Source organism: Fusarium solani, assembly GCF_023522795.1.
Source record: "Fusarium solani strain SB1 chromosome Unknown bctg00000002, whole genome shotgun sequence".
Taxonomy (NCBI): domain Eukaryota; kingdom Fungi; phylum Ascomycota; class Sordariomycetes; order Hypocreales; family Nectriaceae; genus Fusarium; species Fusarium solani.
Genome location: NW_027072155.1, coordinates 1,531,182 through 1,547,426, shown reverse-complemented (window position 1 = coordinate 1,547,426; position 16,245 = coordinate 1,531,182). Strand labels below are relative to the sequence as shown.

The 16,245-nt window shown below is 53.1% G+C and overlaps 6 protein-coding genes across 6 annotated transcripts; 4 read left to right on the top strand and 2 right to left on the bottom strand.

Annotated features, from left to right (window-relative positions):
- Positions 1-3,095: 3,095 nt before the first annotated feature.
- Positions 3,096-6,024, top strand: MRS44_004446 (uncharacterized protein; the record flags this gene model as incomplete). Its single annotated transcript, XM_065622207.1, has 10 exons — positions 3,096-3,222; positions 3,569-3,602; positions 3,654-3,710; positions 3,759-3,938; positions 4,003-4,132; positions 4,187-4,277; positions 4,328-4,515; positions 4,565-4,802; positions 4,849-4,923; positions 4,970-6,024. The coding sequence occupies 10 exons, from the start codon at positions 3,096-3,098 to the stop codon at positions 6,022-6,024; spliced, it is 2,175 nt and encodes a 724-aa protein (XP_065478279.1).
- Positions 6,025-6,060: 36 nt separating this feature from the next.
- MRS44_004445 (uncharacterized protein) lies at positions 6,061-6,870 on the top strand (the record flags this gene model as incomplete). The annotated part of the gene is made up of 1 exon (XM_065622206.1): positions 6,061-6,870. One exon carries the CDS (start codon positions 6,061-6,063, stop codon positions 6,868-6,870), a length of 810 nt encoding a protein of 269 aa, XP_065478278.1.
- A 1,604-nt stretch (positions 6,871-8,474) lies between these two features.
- Positions 8,475-10,813, top strand: MRS44_004444 (uncharacterized protein; the record flags this gene model as incomplete). Its single annotated transcript, XM_046268903.2, has 5 exons — positions 8,475-8,536; positions 8,608-8,756; positions 8,794-8,826; positions 9,375-9,719; positions 9,768-10,813. 5 exons carry the CDS (start codon positions 8,475-8,477, stop codon positions 10,811-10,813), a joined length of 1,635 nt encoding a protein of 544 aa, XP_046136427.2.
- Positions 10,814-11,194: 381 nt separating this feature from the next.
- Positions 11,195-12,170, bottom strand: MRS44_004443 (uncharacterized protein; the record flags this gene model as incomplete). Its single annotated transcript, XM_046273647.2, has 2 exons — positions 11,195-11,886; positions 11,951-12,170. The coding sequence occupies 2 exons, from the start codon at positions 12,168-12,170 to the stop codon at positions 11,195-11,197; spliced, it is 912 nt and encodes a 303-aa protein (XP_046136428.2).
- Positions 12,171-12,609: 439 nt separating this feature from the next.
- On the top strand, positions 12,610-13,414 carry MRS44_004442 (uncharacterized protein; the record flags this gene model as incomplete). Its single annotated transcript, XM_046272610.2, has 2 exons — positions 12,610-12,688; positions 12,738-13,414. The coding sequence occupies 2 exons, from the start codon at positions 12,610-12,612 to the stop codon at positions 13,412-13,414; spliced, it is 756 nt and encodes a 251-aa protein (XP_046136429.2).
- A 263-nt stretch (positions 13,415-13,677) lies between these two features.
- On the bottom strand, positions 13,678-16,132 carry MRS44_004441 (uncharacterized protein; the record flags this gene model as incomplete). The annotated part of the gene is made up of 3 exons (XM_046272611.2): positions 13,678-15,181; positions 15,230-15,323; positions 15,370-16,132. 3 exons carry the CDS (start codon positions 16,130-16,132, stop codon positions 13,678-13,680), a joined length of 2,361 nt encoding a protein of 786 aa, XP_046136430.1.
- Positions 16,133-16,245: the final 113 nt, after the last annotated feature.

Genomic DNA, 16,245 nt, shown 5'->3' with positions numbered 1-16,245 from the left:
TACCCCCTGGGCGACCAGTCTTTGAAGCTGGTCATCGGACTGTCTGACAACCGAATTGCCTCCTGGTCTGCCATATGCCCCATGCCTACCTCTACTAATTTGTGTCGTCTCTCAGCATGATAAATAACAGATACTTGGCGTTTCGTTGTCCAATAGACCCTATAGTCGGCAAGCAGCATTGTCGGAGAAGGCAAGGAGCTGGACATGGCAGAGCCGAGTCCTAGCTTGGCACGCCATATGAAATCCTCAACCCAAAAGCCGTCAAACGTGTGTTGGAGTTCGGTCGGTACCGTTCGTCTTTCCATTCTGCCCGTTCTATGCAGGTTGTCCGTTCGTGACGACGTGGGGATGTCTCTCAACGGTTTTTCTCCCTGCCTCGGCACGAGTTTTGGCCTGACCCTCAAGCCTTGCTGGCATCTCTGGCCTTGGGATTCCTTCGACAACGGTCATTTAGGACTCTGATTCAAAGCGGAAGATTCTGGTCTGCGAGCTTCGTAGCCGGAACTCTGCTTGGAGATGTAGTTGGGGGGCGGTCGAAGGAATACTCGAAGGGATAATCGTAGGTTCGAGCGTAGGGAAAAGGAGAAGGATTCGAAATACTTGGGAATATGTTAGCCAACAGTGATATACGGTTCGTCCAGACGAGTTTCTAGCCTTTTCAGCCAGTCTAGCAGAATAGAATCCGGTCCTTCTTTCCATGAACCACCTAGTGATCTTGATTAGGGATAAGAAGAGAGCCAAGGACGACTGAAAGGATCTCTATAGATGGTTCTTCTGTCTTCCCAGTTGTTATTCGTTTCTTGCTCAGGTCACACGAGTGCTCCAGTCCTGGATTCCCTGTCGACGATGGCTGTAGTGGTCTCGAGCACAAAGCGAAAGGTCTTGGTCTATCGTCTGCGAAGTTTAGCGTAGTATAAAAGCTGTAAGGGTAGTCGTGCGTGTGCTTCATGCCTGCGAGAGAAGTTTAGAGCGAACGAGGGTTGACCCTGAACGCTGTTGGTTCTATGAACCATTGTTACCCAGCGCCCCTTTTCAATACCTAGTGATCTACAATGTGAGTAGTAGGAAATCCAATTAAGCCATCATGATCAGGACCAGCGCTAAAAGACCAAGCTTGTCTCTCTCTCCTTGTTCTTTGCCCAGTCTACCGCCAAGATCTCCCGTGTCCTTCGTCCAAGTCCTCGAGGAGTCTTTACGAAGAGGCCCGAAGTGACACTCGCTTGTATTCTTCCCTAGCAACGTTCTTCAGACCTTTCTCTGTCAAGCTTGGGTCAAGAGGAGTCCGTTGGTGCGACAGGGTCCTCAGGTCTTGCCGTTCTCTCGAAGTACGAGTGAGGGCAAGCCACCATGTTTCGGAGTCATGAACAAGCACGCCGAAGTCTTCTCTTGTACCCAATGCTACTGTATACTGCTGCCAAATTCTGATCGAAGCGACCGAGGGCAAATTCGTCTTCATTCTTCAGCGTTCGAGTAGCTGCTGCGACGAGAGGTGTTCGACAAGGGGGCAGATCGACATAGGCATAATAGTATTCTTGGTAAATTGTCGGTATCGAGCGGGAGGAGGATTTTCTGCGATCAGAGTCAGCGTGGTCTTTGTAAAAAGGGAGGAGGAAACCGACGTCTCTGAGGCCAGACGACTCAATTCTGCATCACCGCCATGCAGAACAGGGTCGGGATCACGACCTCCTTTTTCAATCTTGAAAGAAGCAGCGGACATATCGACTCTGGGTGTTGAGTAATAGAATCAGAAGGCTCTGAATTCACGCAGAAGATGGTAGAAAGAGCCAAAATCATACGCACCGACTGCACAGCTCCTCGAGGTCCCGTTGGTGGCGATGGGGTCAATGACACTGCCCACCAAGAAATAATTACTGCACGCTGGCGGCTAACATACATCACAAAGAACTCCAACACTGCATGGCTGTGACATCAATACCGCTTCGTAAGGGGTGCGTCGAACGAAAATATCAAAAGCACAACAATCGTCGCCGAGTGTTTGCCAGCTGCCTATGGGCCCATTCCCTTTTACGTCCGCCTAGTCTATTATTCCCTAGGCTGTTTGGACGCACCTCGACCAAGTTCAATGCCCTGGCCAACGATACTCCTGGGACGTTTTCCAGGGGAGGCCATTTACGTGGGTTAGTGGGTGTCGAAGCGTATGCAAGAATTTACAGCACCTATATGCGTCTCTAACATTCACAACACCACTGGTATTGGAGGCTTGTTTGCCCTGAGGAGGGGACAATGGACTAGAGTAGAATCAATCGAAGCCCTAATTCATGTCCAAACCTATTACAGCGCATCTGGTCTAGCCCTAGAATCTTCTGCGCGTGTGAATCTGTCGTAGGTGCCTTACCGTGGTTGACGCTGGTGCTCCCGCTCCTTGTTTTTCTGGCGGTGGCCGTGAGCTGCATCTCCATCTCCCTCCCACGCTCCCCCTCGCCTCTCTTTGTTTTCCTCCTTCACCCTTCACCACGCTTACACCACACCTCCGCAAACCCTTACCCGCAACGCATCTTCTCTTCGAGCATCGCATCGTCAAGCACCTGACAAGTAAGCTTCTCGTGTGTGTTTTTTTTTTCAAACTTCTTCTCGAGAGGCTTCCTGCCTTTGTGCTCGTCAGCTTTCCACGCGAGCCTTCAGGTTTCTGCCGTTCGCTGCTCAACCGATCACATCTTCTCCCACCTTCGAAGCAACAGCTTCACGTCTCTGCTCACTCTAGCATCACCTCTCTACGCGAGTAGCACGTCTGTGACTGCTGGCTCGCCTCGATACCCTCTCTCGTCTCTTCAGAAGCACCTTCGAACGCGCCCGACCTCACTCTCAAGGTTCCCGGTCACCAGAGAAACAGGCCACCCAGGTAAATCCCCTCTCTTCTCTCTCTCGCTCCCTCTTCCTCCCCTCTTCCTCCTCTCTCTTCCCTCGCCTCTATCTTCTCCGCCTCTCTCCCAAGCTCCCTCTCCTCTCCCCGACCGTCGCTCTCGTCTCTGCCTCTTTAGCTCTCGCCTCTACCTCTTCTGCCCTCTCCTCCGCGTGTTCTGCTCTCGTTTCTAACGTCGCCGCTCGCAGCAAAGTTTCCTCTCGGTGCCGCAACCATGTCTTCGTCTGGGTGGCGTCGCCCTCGGGGTGCCGCCAGACACGGGGAAAACCAGCTTCGAAACGCATTTTCCGCTCTCGACATCCATCGCACTGCGGACTCTGGAAGTGACAGCTCTGATGACCGTAAGTGGCCTACTCCTCTTTTTTTCGTCGTCTCCTTTTCTATCTCTCTATCTCTGCCCACTACTCCTTTTGTTGTGATATGCATCCACCGGGTCTCCACCAGACTCGATGTGTGCACTTGCCTCTTTCATCTAGATTGTCTGCATGTTTGCCTCATGCTTAGGCTATGCTTGTGCATATTTATTGTTTGTCTCTGTTTGCTGTTTGTTGCGGCCTTTTCGCCGTTTTCAGAGGTGTAGTTTGCATTGTTGAAGCCCCAGAGACGACCAGATCACTCCCTCATCATTCCTCTACACCGCTTTGAAATCTTCTTTCTGTTCCATAATGACTTAGCTAACTAGCCCAGAAATCCGTCCTCGTGCCCTTCATGTAGCCAAGAGGTAGGTGTTGATCGATGGCTCGTTGCACGAGTTACCCTAACACACATACAGTTTCCCTCCCCCTGGTTCTTTCGGCGATGCGGATGATGAGTCTCAGTCCTTCTCTGGGTGAGTGTTCCAGAAAACTCTCTGTTTTTTAGTTGCTTACACCCCTAGATCGGGCCCTTCCAACTCGGATGGCATGACCGGACGAGACAACGCTGGAACTGATACTTCCACCACTCAGGAGATCTCAAACCAGGAGCAGATCTCTCGGCCCCTCATCAACCCAGAGGCCACCCAGAACGCCTCCGGTCAGGAATGGGACGCTCAGTCTTGCTACCCCCCGAAGCCTGTGTCTTCGTTGCAAAGTAAGTCATCACAACCCCTTTTGAAAACAACACACTAACTCGAGACTCAGCCTCAGTCAGAACTATGATGATCTGACCCTCATGTCCGCCGTTACCAAGGTCTTCAACCAGTACGGTACTGTCTTTGTCAAGATCAAGCGCGACAAGCGCCAGATGCCTTTCGGCTTCGCTCAGTACACCGTAAGCAACACTGACACCCACACCTTTGATAGTTGAAACTGACTCTTCCATCAGAAGCCTGAGGATGCTGAGAAGGCCCTCGCCAACCTTCGGGGTGTCGAGATCCTCGGCCGACCTGTTCGCACCGAACGATGCAACGCCAACTGTAATTGACACTCCACTGAATCCGTTTGACTGCCTGCTCATCATACATAGTGGTTTTCCTGGTCGTTCGTCGCAACAAGGGCCTGGTGTACCACGAAGAGGCTCGAGATCTTCTGTCTCCTTTCGGAGCCATCGCCAAAATCGAGGACCTGGATTCTGCCACACAGGAGCGTCTTGGTCTCTCGCCCGCGGTTCGTGTTCGCTTCGAAAAGTTTGATCCTCGACGTGATGTCATCAAGGTGAGTAGCTATTACCATCGTCGTTGCTTCAACACTAACAGTCTTGCAGGGTGTTGGTGACAACACGGCGTTTGTCATTATCAACTTTGATTTCAAAGTCGCTCAGGATCCCTCTGAGCGAGATCCCACCGACGTCACCTGTATGGACCATCTCGAAAGGGATAGTCGTTCCATCTTCCTCGGTTCCCTCCCCGCTCATACGAGCGATTTCCTTGTCCGCGAGCTGGCTTCGGCGGGCGGAACAATTGTCAATGTTCAGATGAAGCAATCGGTGGACGGCAGCAATGGTAAGTAATATCTACCTCTGACAAGTTACTTGCTAACGTGTACAAGGTATGCCCACTTACTATGCCTTTGTCGAGTACGATCACCCCAATGGCCCTGACAAGGCTATCTCCAAGTTGGCAAGTACTCCCCGATGTTGTCTAAGATATAGGTAGTCAACTGCTAACAGTGATACAGAACGGCTACAGAATTGGCGGCACTTCGCTTCGCTGTGAGCGTCGACGCTCCAGGGTCACTCCCACGGCTCCAGCTGCTTCCACTGGGCCCTATGGCACAGTTCCCCCCAACCGACCTCATCGTCGAAATGCATCAGCGTTCGCGACTGCTTTTGTGACCCCTCGCAACGAGCCTGGCTCTCATACACGTCGGGCCAAGGGACACCAGCGATCCGCTTCTGTCTACAACGATGTTCTTGCTGGTCCCAAGACGCTTGACTTCTCGATGGGTGCCTGGCCACCAAAGGACGAGTCTCCCTATGAGCCTCAGTCTCAGCCCAAGGCACAGTCCTTCCGACGATCATCTTCGTACCGTCAGTCAACTACCTATCAGCCCTCGTACATTGAGCTGCAGAGTGGTCAGTCCCCTTACCAGGAAACCTCTTTCCGACAGCCGACCTACACTGGTTCCGAGTACCAGCAGATGCAGTATCAGAGACTGCAGGCATCGCCTCTCTACCAGGCACACAGCCCTGAAATCCTGCAGCCTGAGCCTCTGAGAATTCCTGCACGTCGACTTTTCGACCTTGAGGAGACTACCGCCATGGGACCTCCTGCCATCCCTGCCTATGCTCCCCTGGCTTCTCCCAACAAGCTGAAGCCCTCTGTTCACTGGGCCCCTTCTCCCGCGGTGTCTTCTACCGGGTCATCTGACTTTGAGAGCAACCGAAACCCCTACCTGTCTAACGCCCATCGTGCTTCCACGCTTGGTCCGTCGTTTGGTCAGCGCATGGCTGGTCATCGCTCTGGTGCTCGCCGCTCGGTCACCAACATTTTCCCTTCTATCGACGATGCTGTCACTCGCGCCAAGTCGGCCCTGGAGGAGACCGAGGATGCAAAGATCCAGAGCACTCTCGCCAAGTACATCCAGGATGCGAACAAGGAGAATATCCACAAGGCTGCCGAGGATGCGAAGAAGAAGGCCTCTGAGGACGCTACCCGCAAGGCTTTCAAGACCGCTGCTGAACTCGCCATCGAGACTGCTGCTGCCAACGAGGAAGCGGCCTAGGAGACCGTCGACGATTCGCAGAGTGACTCTATCCGAATGACCAAGAAGAAGGCCTTCATCCGTGCTCACCACCTCTCCGAGGAGAACTTGAAGCACAACAACAAGGTGGAGGATGAGCTTCTCAAGCGCACCGCTCGATCCGAGGAGCACCTTCGACTTGATCGCCTCAACCTCTCGTGCGATGACCTGAAGAGAAGTGCCAAGGCTGATAAGGGTGAGAAGTCTAAGAAGGTTGTCAAGGCTGACAAGACCAAGACTCCCAAGTCTTCCAAGAAGAAGGCCAAGGATGAGACTCCTCAGAGCACTGTCGACGCCCTCGCTTCTGGCGGTCAGAACAACCTCGTCCCCCAGGGTATGATGCCACTGCCTTATGTCTCAATGGTTCCTCCTTACCACCAGGCTTTCGCATACCCAGGAGCACCCGGCGCGCAAATGATGCAGCCGCAGGGAATGATGCATCCTATGATGCAGGCCCAGATGGCAAACGCCCAGGCCATGCAATCTCATATGATGGCGTCTCAGATGATGTCTACTCATATGGCACACCCTCAACTGATGCCTCAGATGATGCCTCAGGGAATGACTCCTGGATTCGGCTACATGCAAGCTGCCTACCCTCAACAGGCACAGTACCAGAACGCCTATGCCGGCAACATGATGTACACCGGTAACCCAGCCTACCCATACGTTCTCGTCGAGTCGCCTACCCGCCAGGCCCATGTCACTGAGCAGGATGACATCTATGAGGATGACCAGAACGAGGAGTCTGAGGAAGAGACTTCTGAGGAGCAGACCGAAGAGGAGACTTCTACCACTGGGTACGAGGAGTCTGCGTTCTCGGACTAATCTCTTTCTCTCTGATGTGCTCTCGCTTTCCGACCATTGATGCAACACTCATCATCGCATCAGCATGAAGCCAGAGCTTCACACCACGACCGACTTCTCGGTTGTTTCTTGACACAACACACGCATATCAATCTGATCGCTTACACTCGTTTACTTTACGATTCTCAACGATATGCTCTGTACTCGCTTCGTCTTTTTTCGGTTCACTCAATCTGTTTCGCCTTTACCTCTTTCTTTCGCATCTCTCAACATCTTTCGAGCACTACAAGTGAGCTCTGTCGCAACGATAGCTTCATCGCCTGGTGTTCAAGTCTCGCTACCCACCTGTCGCTTCTTTCAGACCACCTCCTAACATGTCTTGTCCCCCAACCACCATCGAGCAGTCGCAAAGCCGCGAACCTGGTGGTTGGGGTTGACTTTTCCAGGAACGTCAATCGAAGGCTTCATTGTCGAGACGGCACCCAAGGCTTGTTGCTTCTCGACACACTCAACACGCTCGACTCTTTATTGTTTGCGATTTCTCTCAGCATCTTCTGCTTTCGACTCCCTACACTCATTTGCACTTCTTTCTTTCTCAATCTCTTGGCCTCGCACTGCCCACTTGCTTACCAGGGCAAGTGTTTGTATGAAAACCACGGATGGGACATGTATGGATGGGATACTTCCTTAGAAAATTAGAAAAACAAAAAAACAAGGTTGGAAAAGGGCGCAAGCCCACAAAAGGGCGAAAGCCCACCAAAAAAAAAAAAAAAAAAACTCTCTAGTCCCCTCTTGCTTGGTGAATGTGTGAATGCTTTCCCTGGTGATGATATGATATGATGTTTGAACATGGACAAAAGGGCCGAACGTGGGATCATGCTATGGGGCACTTGGTAGCCCTGGCGAGATAACATTTTTGACGAGAGGCCTAAGGGCCGTCACAACGTGTGTAAATGTTGGTATGAATTCAAGATAAGCATTACCAAGATGTTATGAGCCTAAGGAAAGCCTTATGTGATGGTAAGCCTTACTGTGATGTGAATAGTCTCAGTCAATTATTACATGATGTCCAGGTAAGCTTTTTACGACTCCACGACAAGCATTACGACGACACTAAGGTAAGGTTTGCCTCTAATGAACCAGGCAGTTATTCCCGTGAACAATGGAGACCAATCGTCAAAGGGTTAACAATCTCCCTTTATTCCTCCAACAAAAAGCCTGTAGACTCTTCGGTCCGTCGCTCCATGACGAACTCCACTCTTTCGTGTCCACCTGATGACTCCCTGTCGGCTCATTTTCACCACGAGTTCGCGTTGTCCCAAGAGATGGACTGACCCCCACACTCACTAACGAAAAAAGCTCGCATTCGATGGGAGGCCAAGCCAAGTTTCCATGGATCTGTGACGGCTCTGATTACCTTTACTGGATTGGGAGTGGGAGATGGGTTCTAACTGTAATCAGCTGAAGCGGCGGCGCATTTGAAGAAAAAAATCCCCCTCAGTCTGGGAATGCCTGATTTTTCTTCTCTCCTACATCAACAATTCCACGCAGGAACGACACTTCTTCTGTTGAACGTCTAGTCTTCGTATTTCGAAAAACGACAGATCGCGTCGCCTTTTTCCGCCATGGGTCAACCATCTACGCAGGCGTCCAACGCCGTCATGTACCTGACTTATGGTGCATTCCTGTTCGTGATCCTTCGAGATTCTGCGCTCTCTTCTTTCGCGTACACGGACACCAAGCTAACAATGGACGCAGCGTTATTGGAACAGGCGTTGCCTGGAGAATGAGAAACCAGTCCAAAGAGGACTTTCTCGCTGGCAACGGAACTCAGACGGGTCAGGAAAACTCATCTCCCAGAGACTCTAGGCCCCATGAGTACTTCATGGGGCACCCTCAAGGCTCAGGTTCCTTTTAAAAAGACCACCTACTAACGTTTGACAGCCCTTCCTCTGGCCCTCAACTTCATCGCCTCCGGTGAGTAGAGCCTCAATGAGCTCTTGAAACGCAACATCCCGGAGCGGTAGCAACGCAAAAGAATACGGCAGCATTGCAACGATGAAGCAATTGGCTGTGAGGAATTCGATCTCACACGCGAGTATTACGACGAGCATGAAGCAGTGAAGACTGAACGAGCAGGTTCGTACCTCACAACAAAACGATCTTACTTCTTCTCCCCCCTCCCCAAGATGTTTCACACAACTCTGTTGCTACTAACCCTCGTCCAGCTCAGCTGAGTGTATAACTTTAGCTGAGCTGGATACCAATGCATCAAACCTGCTCCAGAGAGACATCTCGGGAGGGGGAGAGGATGCGGCTCACTACGGGCGCTGAGTCGAAGCAGCGTCGGCATCCAACCTCGAGGACTTTCGAGTTCATCTCGGGGAGATGCTGACGTGCAGAGGCAAAGCTGAGATTGTACCGTAAATACTCGATCAAGTTAATGCTTGCGTGGGAAAAGTGTTGCCGCTCCAGAACCCCCCGACCCTATCCCCTTTTCGTCGGTGACAAACTGACTCTTGTAGCTCTCGGTTCCGCCATTCTGTTCTCTTATCCCGAGCTGGCAACCATTGCTGGCGTTCAGGGCATGATTGTCTACTCGCTCTCGGCGGCTCTGCCCATCCTCATGTTTGGATACCTCGGTCCTGTCATTCGACGACGTTGCCCTGAGGGTTTCGTCTTGACGGAGTGGACGAGGCAGCGATATGGCACTTTGACTATGCTGTATCTTAGCTTTATGACGCTGGTTACCTTGTTCTTGTACATGGTTTCTGAGCTCTCGGCCATTGGACAGGTCGTCACGGCTTTGACTGGCCTCGATGGTCTCCCCGTCATGATCGTCCAGTGCGTCATCACCACTATCTACACCTGTAAGTTAACCCCTTTCCGGTCTTGCACCCACATTCTGACTCTCTCAGCTCTTGGTGGCTTCCGCATCTCCTTCTTGACCGATGTCATCCAGGGAGCCATGGTCATCGGCCTGGTAATCATCGCCACAATCACCATCGGCGCAAAGACAAGCATCGACCGCAGCCTGATCGATTCATCCGGCCTGCTCAAGGCCAACCTCCTCGGCTGGCAGCTCCTGTACATCTTCCCCGTCGCCATCGTGACCAACTGCTTCTTCCTGTCCTCGTTCTGGCTGCGCACCTTTGCCTCCAAGACGGACAAGGACCTTCACCTGGGCACCATGATCGCCACCATCGTTGTGCTGTGCGTTCTTACTCTCGTTGGTTCCACTGGTCTCATCGCCATCTGGTCCGGAGCTCTGCAGGGCGATGAGATTGCCTCGTCGGGGGCCATTGCCTTCTTCGCCCTTCTGGAACGTCTCCCTAGCTGGGTCGTGGGCATCGTACTCGTCATGGTCGTCACCCTTAGCACAGCTGCCTTTGACAGTCTGCAGTCGGCTATGGTCTCGTCCGCTTCCAACGACTTGTTCCGCAACAAGCTCAATATCTGGTTCATTCGAGGCGGTGTCGTCCTCATCATCATCCCCGTCATCGTCCTTGCTCTCAAGGCCCCCTCGATTCTTCAGATCTACCTCATCACCGATCTCATCTCCGCCGCCACTATCCCCGTCCTATGCATTGGCCTCATCAAGAGCTGCTGGTGGTGGCGTGGCTTCGAGGTTGTCGTTGGCGGTCTGGGTGGTATCTTCACCGTCTTCCTCTTCGGTCTTGTCTACTACGGCAACGCTCAGGAGGCTGGTGAGCTTCTGCTCCTTCAGAAGGGTCTGTACGGCAACGACTGGAGTGCGTTTGGTGCCTTTGTCGCTGCCCCTGTCGGTGGTATCCTCTGGGGCGTCGGTGCTCTTGTTCTGCGTCTCTCTGTCCAGTTCGTGATGGCCAAGGTCCAAGGACGTCGCTTCGATGCTCTGGATCGTCCTCTTGAGCGACCTGAGAGCAGGGAGACTGATGAGCCCGCTGAGAACCTCGTTTCTGCCACGACTGGCAAGTTCTTCTAGACATGTCCCCATGAGATGTCGTCAGATGCGGTCGTTTCTCACAACGACCCGGCTGACAGGGTCAGCCAACCCTTGACCAGAGTGGTACACTCGACAAACACTACCTCTCTTCATATCACCTGAGGAACCTTGTTTCTTCGTGGACGTCGGCTGCTTTTTACACAAAAGGCAAATACCCAAGATTGAATTGGAGAAGTACTATCTATGTACTGACGTCCGTTCGCCGACTTCCATGCTATTCTATAGTACACAGATATAATCCTCGTACAATATACACTCTCGTTTTACACGTTACTCTTGCTCCTTGACTCGTGCTCCCATTGTTTTCAGCTGGAAACCAGGTCGTTCAGCCTTCATATCAGTACAACTGCCTCCTCTTCCTTACTTTTTGGTTGGTCCAGTCCATCCCGCTCGCTTGGCCTGCTCCACGTTGATCCAAGCCTGCTCCTCTAGATACGCCTCGAGAGTCGTAGCAGGGACTGTGCCCCATATACGCCAAGATCCAGACTGGTAAGTCTTATCGCTGACCTGCCTCGACAGAGCCACGTATTCAATCTTCTCCTGCACCTTTGTGCTTCCCGGGATCAGCTCCCCAGTAGACTTCTTGTACTTTGACGCTCGCTGCGTCGACGCAATCGCAATGACGGCCTGTTCGGTCGAATTGTCCTTGTCGTACGGGTTCACCGCGTGCACCTGGTGGGCGACGACGCGAGGGTAGAAGAGGGTCTTGTTGAACTTGACGAGCTCGAACGAGGTGCGCTCGGTAGGGTTGCGGCGGTCGATGGCGGCAGTGAGCTTCTTTGCGAACTGGCCGAGGCAGAGAGAGTTGATAGCAGCCTTGTCGCCGGCCGCAAAAGCTGTGAGCATCTCGGTGTACATGACCTTGGCTGTCGGTGCGATCTTGCCGCGGGCGGCCTTCCACTTGGGCCGGGTCGTCCAGTCGGGCATGGACTTGAGCTTGAACTGGAGCACGGAGAGGGTCTCAATGCCCCATTGGCGCAGGCGGTACCATGAGTAACGGAAGAAGTTGGTGCCGCCGGGGTATCGAGAGAGGGGGAGTGGGACGAAAGTGCCTTGAGTTGAAGTCAGTCTTGCAGTGATTCACAACCTCAATTGGAGGGTATATGACCAACTCACCAGGAAACAGAGGTCCTCCTCCTGACCTAAAGTACTCATCATTCGCTCTCTTCTGCATAACAGACATTGACTCGGCTTCCATCTTCTTCGACTCTTGACGGGCAGTCTTCTCCATCTCCCGCACCATCTTTGCCCTCGAGGGTATGGACGAGTACCGCGCAAACTGCACACCCACCGTGCCCATGACGCCCCTCCTCAGGGCGCCTGGGCGCAGCGCCATTGTCGACGAGGCAGGCATTTATTCGTCAGGGCACCAATTGAGCCGGCGCAGGGTCATCATCCGGAGCTGGGTGCTCTGATCGGCGGGCGGAACTTCGCTATCGGCTCAGAAGAATTTCTTGGACCGGTATCGGAGAAATAATGTGCCGTGGTCCGACCCTGTGCGAAATGGTATGATTTGGGGACAGTCGCGGGGCAAGGCCGGGTGGGTGTCACTGATTCACACATGCTAGCCTGTGCAAACCTTCAACGGCTTTTCGAACTCATCAACCACATCACGAGCTGCACCACCACCTCTTCTCCGAGCAAAGACGCAGTCGCAAGGCTCTAACCGTTGCTTCTGCTTCTAGCTCATGTCCCGCGACTCTCGGTGAGCCAATTGGGCTCTGCGACGAACCTTGCGACGAACCTCACATCCTCTACTTCAGAACTCGCCCATCATGAGAGCGACGCAAACCCTCCTCTCGAGGAACTTCTTCGGGCGGAGCATGGACGAGCTCAGACGACGAACACAGATCGGTATGCTCTCTCTACTCAAGCTCCGGTCCCTCCAGCTAACAAACCGCAGCCGTCTCCTTCGAGGCCATCAAGGGCGCCACGAAACCCAAGCCCCTCTACGACTTCAACACCTCCAACAACGTCCGCGACTGCATCGTCATGACCGACAAGACCATCGGCGGCTTCTCCGACAGCAACTTTGAACACGTAACCTCTGCCGACCCGAAATCTCCCTCCTCCTATGCTCGCTTCTACGGCTCCATCTCTACACGCCTCCCCGCCGACAAGCCCAACATCCAGCGCACCGGGTTCGCCGGCTTCCGAACTCCCGATCAGCGACCAACAGTGTTTGGGCGGTCGATGTGGGACATCGATCCCTTCCTGTACCTCGCGCTGCGAGTCAAGTCGGATGGCCGCAGTTACCTTGTCAACCTACAAACCGAGAGTGTGGAACCGTCAGATCTACACCAGCACCGACTCTTCGCCAAGCGGCCAGGTCAATGGGAGACGGTGCTCATCAAGTGGAACGACTTTGTACGAACGAACCATGGTTTCGTTGTAGAGCCTCAGACTGAGATGCTGAGGCAAAAAGTTCTGAGTGTGGGCGTTGGACTGACGGATCGTGTAGAGGGGCCGTTTGAGCTTTGCATTGAGAGAGTATGGGCTACGAATGATGTGTCAGAGGCCGATTCAGGAGCACCAACCGTTGAGGCCCCAGAAAGGGGACGCCGGCAGAGGGTGGGCTGAGGAATAGGAAGGGTGAAAAAGTACGATGGTAGACATCAGGAGGTGGAACAAGTGTTGCGTGGGACAACCACGATTGATGAGGAACGAGACATTGCACGTGTATCATTAAATCTCATGCTCTTGAATAAGAGTACCCCTGAGGGCTGGTTCATATCTCACTCGTCCTTGTACAAATAAACAGTATAATCAACTCCTAAAGATGCTCCCCTTCGCCACTGTCCATGCTATACCATGTCATACCTTGCTTTGGCCATCATCACACATCACGCTCCAAGACTGAGCGCAGCAGCCTTCTTCTGTAGTGCTACATACTCCGCCGCGTAGTCTGCCGCCAGGGCCATGTCTCCGGAGAGCTTCATGATCATGGCTTTCTTCGCCGTCATCTGGCATTGCATGGCCATGTCCTCAATCTGCGAGTATTGGTCAAAGGACTTCTGTACAGCCTGGAGGGCTTTGGTCATGTATTCCATCCGCTTGGCCGATTTGGGCTCACACTTCCCTGCAAGCCCCATATTTGCGTCAGCCAGGTAGCTGTAGAGCTGGCCGGACAAGCTCGCCGTATCGCATTCAAGAGACCGAGGTATCACGGCCACCAACAATTGCGAAGCTGCTTCAAACTCGCTGAGTGAAACGAGGATGTTTGATACAGCGCCGACGGCTTCCCAGAGACCTGGAATATTGCGGGCTTCCCAAGAGATACTTGCCGCTCGCATGGCAGCAGTGAAGCCCCTCTGCGTTCGGCCACACTTATCCAGAAGCGTGGCCTTCAGCAGTAGAAGTTTGACCTTGAGAACCACGTCTCGTCGTTCTTCCTGTATCTGCGACATTATGCGATCGATCTTGGCAAATGCTGCTTGATAGTCTCCCCGCCGGATCAAGTAGTCGACATGGAGGCTGTCAACAAGAAAGGCCATATCGGGCTCCAGGTCGTCATCCCTGGACTGAACGATTTGCGATATCAGTTGGTCAGCCCCTTCCAGATTGTTGTGGTGTAGATCTCGTTTGAGCTTGATGATCCCTCGGTACTTGTGCCAGTATTGACTTGGCTTCCATGATCTCAGTGAGTTCTCTTCCAACACTTCCAACTTCTCTAGAGCTTCGTCGTATCTTCCTTGCCCCGCGAGCATCATGGCAAGTCGACAGCTGAGTTTGAGTTCGTCGTCAAAGATGGAGTGTCGCGCATGGCATCTCAGAAAGACTTCACATGCCACCGACGACATACTCGAAACACCAAGACGGTCCCACAGGGCCGCAGAGAGCGCGAGGTGGGAGCCAAACATGTTCGTCATGTTTCTCACCACGACAATATGAGAACTTCGAACCATTGACTCCATTGCCGCAGCCACGCTGTCTCCGTTGATGAGCCCAAGCTTCGCCTCGCTGAGGAGCACAGCACTCCATAGCGTCCACATGCCCGTTTCTTTCGACTTTACCCGAAGGAATGCGAGATTGTCCTTGCCCGTGCCTAGCATGCTATGGGACACGAGGTCGCGAACAAGATCGGGGTGGGCACGCCCAAAGTGGAACAGCCAGTTGAGAGCAAAGTTGAGGCAAGACATGTCCCGGTTCTCTCGTGCTGTCGATACGGTTTCGAGCATTGCTGTCAGGGCTTCTCGGTGGCAGCCAAAGTCGGCTTGGAGCACGGCAAGGTTCATGAGAGCGTATTGGTAGTAGGAGCGGTCTCTGTTGGACATGGTGTAGTCGAAATATCGATGAAGCAGGTCGAACGCGGTAGGATAGTCTCCTCCTCTCCAGGCGTCAAGGAAACTGTGGTTGTTAGATATAGACTCGGCGACATAAAGGGGCTGGACCTACTTGAGGTAGTGTGTAAGACTGGGCTTGATGCAGCTGTCCTTGAGCAAGTCGTGAAACTGATGGCGAATCTCAAGTGGTATTCGGTTCCCATACTCTATTTCGTGTAAGCAAGATCCTCAGCACTGGGGGGTTACACTCACTCTGTACTTGTTCAATCTGGAACTCAAGGAGGCTCCCAATGTCGTCGGCACTCACAGGGACCGTACTACTCTGATCCCCAGTGAGCATGTCACCGTACGCCACCGAGGCCAGGTCCATGACACTCTGGTGATCCCAGTCCTCTTGCTCGCCCATCAACAAGACATTGTCGAAGCTCATCCGCCCAAAGCCCGGGAGTTTGCGCTTCATGTACTGAGCCGTGGGCTGTCGATATCGTACAAAGTTCTTCCAAAGTTCGGTGCAGTCGTGAAATCGAAGTCGATGGTACTCCAGCCGTGACCGGCGGACAAATGTCCCAAAGGGTGAGTTGGGTGTGAGCTTGACTCCTCCCTCGTCTTCAACGGGGTGACCCACTTCGGCAAGTCTCTGTCGCTCCTCCTTCGTCTTGGCCAGCAGACGAGAGAGATGGTCGAAGAAGTCGTGCATTGCATCAAGGCAGTTGATGTCCCAGAGCTTTCCTAGAAATTGATCCCATAATCTCCGTCCAGGCATGCCCATCAAAAAGGGATAGCTGCCGAGTAGCTTCTCAAAATCTTTGATGCTGATGATGAGGCTGACCGTTCGCTCTGCCTTGCCCCATCTCTCGGCCTGGTCCGCAGAGACACTCTTTGGAGCAAAGTCTGTGAGGTGGTCGTGGACGAAGGAGAGGACTGGGAGGATCGCATCACTTGGCACAGCTCCTTCGACGTAGAGCTCTACGAGGACGAGCAGGCCAATCTTGGCCGGGTTGAGGAATCGGGCCATCCTTGCGCGCCATCAAATGTGTGAAGTTGAAAGGAAGAGTTTGGATGTGAAATGAAGGAGTTAGGTTTGAGTTCAGAGTGTGCACGCGATGGGAAGTGATGGTGTTGCTCTGC